The 9,887-nt window shown below is 37.0% G+C and overlaps 1 protein-coding gene across 2 annotated transcripts in view; it reads left to right on the top strand.

Annotated features, from left to right (window-relative positions):
* The first annotated feature begins 602 nt into the window (after window positions 1–602).
* The window catches only part of KCND2 (potassium voltage-gated channel subfamily D member 2), a 375,371-nt gene continuing 366,086 nt past the window's right edge, over window positions 603–9,887 (top strand). For both annotated transcript variants that reach the window (XM_075208964.1, XM_075208963.1), the window contains exon 1: window positions 603–2,671. In XM_075208964.1, the coding sequence (XP_075065065.1) occupies window positions 1,557–2,671 (1,115 nt within the window). In that variant the 5' untranslated portion in view covers window positions 603–1,556. The remainder of the gene's footprint in view (window positions 2,672–9,887) is intronic.

Raw genomic sequence — 9,887 nt, 5'->3', positions numbered from 1 at the left:
TCTTGAATTCTATTATAACGCAAAGAATATAAGAAATATAATTCCTCAGAGCTAGATATTGGAATTATCTGAAATACTAAGGATGAGTAGCTCCTTATTATATAACGACAAATGATTTAGTGGACAGATGTATTAGATTGTACTATATATATATATATGAAGATTAATTGTCCTATACACTTTACAATAATTTAGACAGGACCACAGAGTGTTTGCAGTTGAACTGCAATTTTAAATCACTTTGTATGTTTTGGCTTTTAATATTTCGCTAGTTTTTTCTCTCATCAGAAGAAGCACCCTATATTTTACAGACAATAATAAAGGCTACGTTTTATTTCATTATTTGCCTTTCCACTTATAGATTCTGAGTGCCCTTTTTCTGCCCTGTCTTTCCCTTCTTTGTGTACGCTAGATATCACACCTGGAAGCTTGGATAAATGAATAGCAACATGAATTATCAACTCCATGATAAAGCGTAATAGCACAGTGCACAGCCAGCCAGAAGCTGGCTCAGCTGCTCTGACAAGTAGACAGGGATATCAGGCAGTGGGGGTGGGGCTACAGTGGCTCCTGCACTCGACTATGAGAGCTAGTGAAATGGATTCAAACACAGTGAGAGGGGAGAGGTATTTACCCCTCCTAACTGTGCTTATTTCTCTACATCCACTTGAAGCAGGAAGAAAATTTTATGCTTAGTGTATGGATTCACATGTGCTAAGCAAACTGAAATAAAACAAACCTGAAGTTACAGTGCCTTTAACCCTGGAGCTCTACGTTCCCAGTTGTACGTCTCTGCCTCTTCCTGGAAAGAGCTGCTGCTGTGGATTCCTTATACTTGTTGCTGTACCTCTGTCCAGCTCAGTGGGGATTGCTTTCCGAGGCTGTGGATTTCACACTGGCTTACTTATCTTTTATGTGTTAAGATTGATCTGCAAAGGCTTGATGTAATTGACCACTTTCTTCAGTCCCATAAAGGTACGTAGCTCTTCTGCGTAAAACATCAATGTGAATATATTGGTGCAGTTCCTGCTCGTAAGCCTTTTTTGCAACTGGCCAAGTTATGCTAGGGTTTTAACAGAACATTACAGGAAAATGAGGGGTTCCAGAATTTTTCTAGGGAACTCAGTAATACTATAATTGTGTTAAAAGGATGAAACACGGATGGATCTCGTATAGTAAAAGAGAAGGCATAGGCATGTGTGATGTGATTGCCACTGTCAGACTTAAAAGACAACGGATAGGTGATGGAAAATTGCAAGCAGACAGAGCAGATTTCTCCCTGCTGCTGATATAGCTCTGAGAGGTGCAGCTAGGACAGTCAGCAACACATGGCATCCTTGCTCTGTCTGTATTGAACACTACAGACTGCTCTTGTTTGACCCATGACCCATGAGGGGGTTTGTGACCTGGAGAAACATCAGTGAACAGACAACATTTACACCTCCTTGGTGAAACTTTTCAACTGCTAAGAAAAACAAGTTTAAATAATAGACTTGCACCAACCGTTGAATTTCTAACAAGGCTCAAATAAGTCATTAGAGGCAACCATAGTAAACATGGCAGCAGGAGTGGCAGCATGGCTGCCTTTTGCACGAGCTGCTGCCATTGGCTGGATGCCAGTGGCTTCAAGTTCTATGCCTCCTCCACCCCAGGGTGAAAGAAAGAGGTCCCAGGACTCCTTGATTGTGTTAAACGTCAGTGGTACCCGCTTTCAAACTTGGCGAAACACATTAGAGCGTTACCCAGATACTTTGCTTGGCAGCACTGAACGAGATTTTTTTTTTAATCAAGATACTGGAGAATATTTCTTCGATAGGGACCCGGACATTTTCCGAAACATTCTCAATTTTTATCGCACAGGTCGACTTCACTACCCACGGCATGAATGTATTTCAGCATATGATGAAGAGTTGGCTTTTTTTGGTATTATCCCAGAGATTATTGGTGACTGTTGTTATGAGGAATACAAAGACAGACGAAGGGAAAATGCAGAAAGGCTACTGGATGATGCGGACAATGAAAACAAATCAGAGGGACCGCTGCCACCAATGTCAGCTCGTGAGAAGTTGTGGCGAGCATTTGAAAACCCTCACACCAGTACTCTAGCCTTGGTATTTTACTATGTAACTGGCTTCTTCATTGCTATCTCTGTATTTGCCAATGTATTGGAGACAGTACCATGTGGTACAGGCCTAGGCTCCATGCAGGAGTTGCCCTGTGGTGAGCGTTATGCTACGGCTTTTTTATGTCTGGATACAGCATGTGTCATGATCTTCACTGTGGAGTACTTGCTGCGCTTGATCGCTGCACCCAGTCGATATCGGTTTGTACGAAGTGTAATGAGTATCATCGATGTGGTGGCAATCATGCCCTATTATATTGGTCTTGTGATGCCAAACAATGAGGACGTAAGTGGCGCATTTGTCACTCTGAGGGTGTTCCGTGTGTTTCGGATCTTTAAATTTTCCCGGCACTCACAGGGTCTTCGGATCTTGGGCTATACACTTAAGAGCTGTGCCTCAGAATTGGGCTTCCTGCTATTCTCCCTTACCATGGCCATCATCATCTTTGCCACCGTAATGTTTTATGCTGAGAAGGGTTCTCTAAACAGCAAATTCACAAGTATACCAGCGGCCTTTTGGTACACCATTGTCACCATGACAACACTTGGGTAAGTCTTGCACTTTAAAAAGTGTGGTAAAGCTTAATATTGAATCATATTCTAAGCTGTTCTTGTAGTATTTAATTGGGTCTTTATCATTCCATGCTACATTGCTTTCACTACACATAGTAAAAGCAATGCACTCATAATATTTGCTCTTTGGTCTGTTACGCACACAATAATGTGATCACAGACCTCTGTTTTCTATCGCAATCAATTATACCTAATTTCACCAATATTTTATACCTAGTCTGTCCAACACACACACAGGGGTAAATGTATGAACGTGCGGGTTCTTCAACACCCGCGTGTTCAGCGTGTTCGGCGATTAAATTTCGAGCGGCGCTGTTTCCCTTTACAATGCAGCGCCGCTCGAAATTTAATCACCGAACACGCTGAACACGCGGGTGTTGAAGAACCCGCACGTTCATACATTTATCCCACAGTTGTAAAATGGAACAAGTTCAAAAACATGAATGGGCCATTCATCTATCAAAATAATTTAAAGTTTAGCACTGTGCACTAACACATTTCGCATGTTTTGACATTTAAAATTCTTAAGGTCTTACTGATTCGTTGTTTTTTTATACAATTATTCTGTCACCACATATGACCAATATCATAGCCAATAGCCAGTGCAATAACTGCTGGCCTGAAGTACTAATTTAGACATACCACTAGCTGGTTTCTTAAACGAACACAGACTTGTATGCTACATTTGTTCTTGTTAAATTACATATTGCTCAGTGATTTTTGACTTCTATGAATATATTTAATAAAAAAGAAAAGTGGAGGTGTTGCCCATAGCAACCAATCAGATTTTAGCTATCATTTAGCAAGTGCATTCTAGAAAATAGTAGCTAGAATCTGATTGGTTGCTATGGACAACACCTCCATCTTTTTTTTTTTTTTAGAGGTTCTAGTAAATCTACCACCTAGTCTGAATTGCTATTTAGAGTATGATATTGTGTTGACATAACTGCTGAAGTTTCATCTTGCTTGAGGGTGTTCATGTGCAAGACTTCCGAGTATTGTTTTTTTTTAAAAAAAAACTTGTGCATTTAAACACAGAAAGGAGTGTCATAGACTGTGTCTTCAGTTTGTATTAAATGTTAATATGTAAAATAACTGGAAAATAAATGTGCCTAAAAACAAAGTGATTGCTGTGTAGGTATATAAAATAAAGGAAACTCCTACCACCCAAAGTCCCATTTTGAGGAGGCTTTTAAATGTGTTTAGGGTCTCATATATATATATACATGTATTGAGAAGCATTTCCACTAGATCTAAACTCTATCTCTGGCCTTCAAACTGAATGACCGCATCCACTATGTGATTATTGTGTGTCTTAGTGCTTTGTGGTGTTTGTAGCTGTGCATGTAGGCAATGCTTCTTCATGCCTTATATTAAAATGTTGAAGTTAAAGCAGATCTCTATAAATGCAATAGCTGGTTTGCTTTTTTTTTATAATGCTATATACATGTCCCTCTTTGGCCATTTGAAATGTTGGGAAGTATGGATGTATGATTTGTGCCAAGCAGAGAAAATACATCTTCAGGTGCTGTGTACCTCCAGCTACTAGCATATCCATTCACCCTCGGCCCTATGGAAATAATAATGAAGAAAGTAACTGGCAGAATAAGTAATATTGCATCTTTAAGCACTTATGATGGATGTCATGAAAATACAACTGCTACTGAAATATGGTGTGTCTATGTATGTGTCTGTCTGTGCCTGTGTAATCAGGAGCCTCATCTTCTTCAGATCCTGCATATTTAATAATCTCAAATATATTACAACTGTCAGATCAATATAGACATTTGCATTTGTCATTGCACAGTAATATAGAACAATTTCCCTTGTAAAAAGACTACAATTTCCTCATGCTAATCAAGAACCATTTTGTTTTCATATCATTTTCTTGACTTTAACATGAATGATATTGTATCACAGCTTTATGTGTTTCAGTAGTGTCACTCATATTTATAGCTTTATATTTACAGTAGATGGTAAAGGCATTATTATTGTTCCATAGCGGAATACATTCACTGTAAATATACATGATGCATAATGGGTTTGTTTTTTGGTTTTTTTTATAGGATTAAAGTTAAACTCCCAAATACTTTGTTTTCATTTGAAGCATAATGTCATATAATATATGCAGAAAGAGAAGTGTTAATGGACACATCTGCAAGACTCAACAATTAGACAACTTTCAATTAGCTTTAATTTATCACATACATTGTTTTAATAGATCATTTTTATTATGGCATAAAACTTTGCAACAATTCGTAAAAAAAAGTGAAATATTCTATGGTTGAACATACATTTAATTTAGTTGACCAATTGCTGCCAATGTGACCCTGAAGCCTTGACACTCATATAGCAAACATGAGACAAACAAGCCACATAATTAAAATATCATATACATTCAATGGTGAATGTATCTGATATTTTGACAAAGCATTCAACATGAAAGCATTGGTGTTACAATGTCCATTGAGTGAAATATAGTAGACTGTAACAGGCAAAGGTTATCACCGTTTCTTATGAGAACAAGTCAAAGTGACTGACCAATGGTGTGATGGTACCAGTCCATTTGTTTAAACAATTGGCTAATGATAGAAGCGGTAACAAACAAATGATGAGCCAATAACCAGGTCCCCATACAGAATAATCATCACTATATTTTATCTCTTGAAACTTTTATAGTTAATTAAGCCATATGGCCAAATGATCCACTGTAAATATCAGAGCTATTATATACTGATGGCATCACTAACTGCAGCACCCTTTAGTCAGTACCACTCCTAATTTGTAAAAGCAAAAGAAGTATGTGAGGCAATTGCCCTTCCACTCCATTTGATACCCACATTCTTGGCTGTGAATATGTGGTCTCACCAAATGTAGTTTTTATAATAAAGTAGTACCCCCAGATAGGGTAATAAGTTCACCATACCAGGGTACCATTGACTGCAGCTGTTTTTCATGGAGCTCTCTGGTTTTTCTGACCGAAAACTAGGGCAGAGCGCTGCTGCAACGGAACGGAGTGTGAGTGGAAGGACCAATCAGAAGTCACAATCTCTGTGATATCAGCCATTTAAAAGTGGTGAACCGGAATAGATCCCACAACTACCTGGGAGTGCAGCAGTAAATGGAAACTTTAAATGTTTAGTAATATGTACACATGCACAATCCAGAAAGGAGGACGTTCATATAAGTAACCCATATTACTAATGGGAATAGTACTTTTGTTTCCAGGCGTTATTTGTATTTCATTGTAAAAGTCAAGTTAAGTTAAAAATGCCCAAATCAGCGGTAGAGTGACAGTGATAAGTAATGCATTGTAGTATGTCACTTTAAATAAAGCAAGAGATTGGACACTGTTATGGTGGTTGCTCAAATGTCACGTTATATATTATACATAGCTGTCTAATCGGAGAGGGATAAGTTACAAATCATCACTGTTACTGCGGTCGCCTAGATTTTCCTGTAATAATGGTCACAGATATACTGTGGAACATTTTACTTCTGTCTTAACTGATAAAAAAAAAACATTACAATGTGCATTTTGATGTGCTTAAGTATTACATTTGTTGTGGTTAATATAGAATACATTGTTTACATATCAGCTACTTTTTGTTTTAAATTTGAAATTGCCCATATTTGTGACTCTAAAACATCGGATCAGTATTTGCCAAATTCATTAGGGTGCATTTATAAAAATTGTGTATGAATGTAAAAATGTTCTGTAACCAATATTAACCAATCTGATTCTAATTGGGATTTTTGTAGTATAGTTAGGAAAATTAAAGGAAATGTCAATTGTTCACTAGTTTTCATAAATTTCCCCAAATGTGTTTTAAGATGGAAACAAACTGTCATAATTACCATTTCATTCTCCTTTCCAAAAAACAAAATCACTAAAAAGCTTGTGTTGTCCTTCCTCCATCTAATTTGTATGTGGATAGGGAAGGTTTTCCTGCAAAGAACACAAAAGAGAAAACAAGTGCAATCTGTAAATAACTTAAAAAAGCACTCAAAGTGTTTCTGGAATGTCTACAATGTAAAGTACTTTTTGGAGTATTATAGAAACAGCACCTATAAATTCTTCATTAAAAAGTCCAACATACAATTCAAGTATATTGTGTGGGAAGTGCTGAGTATCCATTCTACCTAACCCACAAATGATCATAGTGGATATTATATATACATACACATACAAATTCTCATGCAATGTACAGAGGCAATGCAATTTACATAAACATATTTTGTGACTAGTATATCATGAATGTACTGAAGTAATCACTGTTTCTGTCCGTGGTGCTGAAATTGAGCAGTGTAGTGTAATTTACAGCCCTTGTAATGATCATTTACCGTAAGCATTGTTCCTGCTCAATGGATGATTACAGTGACTAAATCAATGCAGTAAAATCATATCTTTGACTAAATAGTGTGTGTGTGTATATATGTATGTGAATATATATATATATATATATATATATATATATATATATATATATATATATATATATTACACACACACATTTTTAGTACAATAAGACAACATTTTATACAATTGATGTCAATTTTGTTACACTGTTTCTGAAACCTTTATATGTTGCTATTCTATAATGCAGTGTACAGAATGCAGGCTCAGGAGTAAAAGTACTTAAATTAAATTAGAAAGTGTCCTTCAATTCCATTACTATGGAGAGAGAAGATTTTATGAACATCTTGTACTATAAAGGCACTTAAAGAAGCTAAAGCTGATCCCTTTACTTATTTAGCTCAATCAACAGTTGCTGACTAAGAATGGTTCAGGTGATGAAATCTTAAGTCATTTAATTTGTAGTTATGTAATTAGTAAATTCTTACTTTTTTGCTTTTTATGAAAGCTAGTATTACCATTGTATTTATGTAGTGTTCTTCATTATTGCCATAATTTATATTCGTGAAGAACAGGGGACATGACAAACATACATAGAAAACATACATACAAAAGGAATTTAATCGGCCAGTTACCCACTGGTGTTAAGAATCATGCTTTTATAAGCATTTTTTTAATACTAGTAAAAGCATTTAAATGAGTATGGGAATGGGCCCCATGCTACCTCCTGCTTGTGCCTGCTGTTGGAAGTGGTGATGACACAGCAGTATCTTTTGGTCACTGCTTTCTCCACTCACCCGGGTTCACTGCAAGAGAACATAAGCGGGTCAATGGGGCATCCCCTGAACACAGATGTGTGCGCTGATTACACGCCACATGTCAAACATGATAGATTGAGTCAAGATTTTAAGTCTTCACTACACCAATGTCTTCATCCTTTATATTGCTACTTGTATGCATATAATATAAATATACGTATATCACATTCATATGTGCCTTTGGAACATCTACTTCCAAAGCCATGGGCATTAATATGGACTTGGTTCCCTCTTTGCCTCTGTGACAGTTTCCACTCTCCACAAGAGCATATTTGAGAATAGATAAGGCGTAGCTCACAGTTAGCATTCCAATTCATGCCAAAGGTGTTCGATGGGGTTGATGTCAGGGTTCTGGGCAGACCAGTCGGGTTCTGCCACCAAAAACTCAGAAAACTATTTTTTTATGGAACTTGTATTGTCTGAAACAGGAAAGGGCCTTCACCAAACTGTTGCCACGAAGATGACAGCACATAATTCTTTAGAATGTCATTGCATGGTGTAGCATTAAGATTTCCATTAACTGGAACTAAGGGTCCAGGCCAAAGTATGGAAACAGCCCCAGGCTATTATTCTTCCATCAACATATGTTAGAGTTAGTAGTACGCATTAGGGTAGGAAGCGTTCACCTGGCATTCATCAAACCCAGAATTGTTCATCAGACTTCCAGATGGTGAAGCGTTTAGTGAGTTTTGCAACCAAAGAAAGACAACTTTTACACGCAATATGCTTCAGCGGTTCTGTTCTGCTAGCTTATGTGACCTACTGCCTTGTGGCTGAGCTGTTGTTACTCCTAGATGTTTCCACTTCATAATAACAGCACTTACAGTTGACTGGGGCAGTTCTAGAAGGTAAGACATATGACAAACTGACTTGTTAGACAGGTGCCATCCTATGACAGTGCCACATTGAAAGTCACTGAGCTCTTCAGGACAACCCATTCTACTGCTAATGTTTGGCTATGGATATTGCAAGTTGTGTGCATGATTTTATGTACCTGTTAGCAATAGGTTTGGCTGAAATGGACAAACAAACTAATTAGAAGGGGTGTCCAAATACTTTTGACCGTGTAGAGTTTATTTATATATATATATATATATATATATATATATATATATATATATATATATATATAATGTAGCTATCGAAAAGTCTACAAATCACACTACACTGCAACTGTAGATCTAGAGGGCAATTCCAGGTAAATTCACCATCAATGTGATCTAAAATGCCTATGCTACTGACAATAATTCAATTTGGTGTTTATCGTTCCCTGCTGCCAAATCTGGTTTGTTTACCTCTCATTGGGTGCTATGCTGAAATCAAACTGTACCATCACTGTCAATTACATTGATGTATCTTGTGATGTAATACAGAAAGTCCTACCTGGGTCATTTACATTTCTTTATTGACTATTTTTCTACTGTGAGATACTTAGAGGTATAGTTCTTATACAGAAGATTTGAGTGAACTATTTCAAATTTCATGGAAAGAAATCATTAACAAAATGTACCTTTTCCTGTCCACTCAATAAGTGGAAGAGGAAATCATTATTTAATAAGGAAATGACATAAGTAGATTGAGGCATTACATACAAAATTTTATTTTATGTTTTTCATGTTATTTTCTGATCTACTTTTTTACACGTTTTTGCTCCTTTAAAATCTAAACAACACAGGCAATACACTTAAAGGAATTGGATTACAGCAGCTTTGCTCATATTTAGCAGAATGTAGTAAAAGCTGTAATGGAAGCACTGGATGTTGCAACTATCAATGGAGCAGAAAAACGTGATGTGTCGGGAAACTAATCAGCATGCTGCTTGATGGTGGAGTAGAAGTGAGCAGAGTATACAGAAATCAGGTGCTTGTCAACAAATGACTGCAGTGATATTAGCTGCCACATGTGTTTAGATGGAATCAGAGATTTAAAGAGCAAGAGAGATGTGCAGAGCTAGCGTAAAGAGAACTTCAATTGAACTGGTTTTTTTCCCCCTGAATTTCCCCTTCCCCTGTAGAAC

Source organism: Mixophyes fleayi, chromosome 4 (assembly GCF_038048845.1).
Source record: "Mixophyes fleayi isolate aMixFle1 chromosome 4, aMixFle1.hap1, whole genome shotgun sequence".
In the NCBI taxonomy this organism is placed as follows: domain Eukaryota; kingdom Metazoa; phylum Chordata; class Amphibia; order Anura; family Limnodynastidae; genus Mixophyes; species Mixophyes fleayi.
Note: the sequence above shows the minus strand (reverse complement) of the source record. Positions and strands in the feature narration are given on the sequence as shown.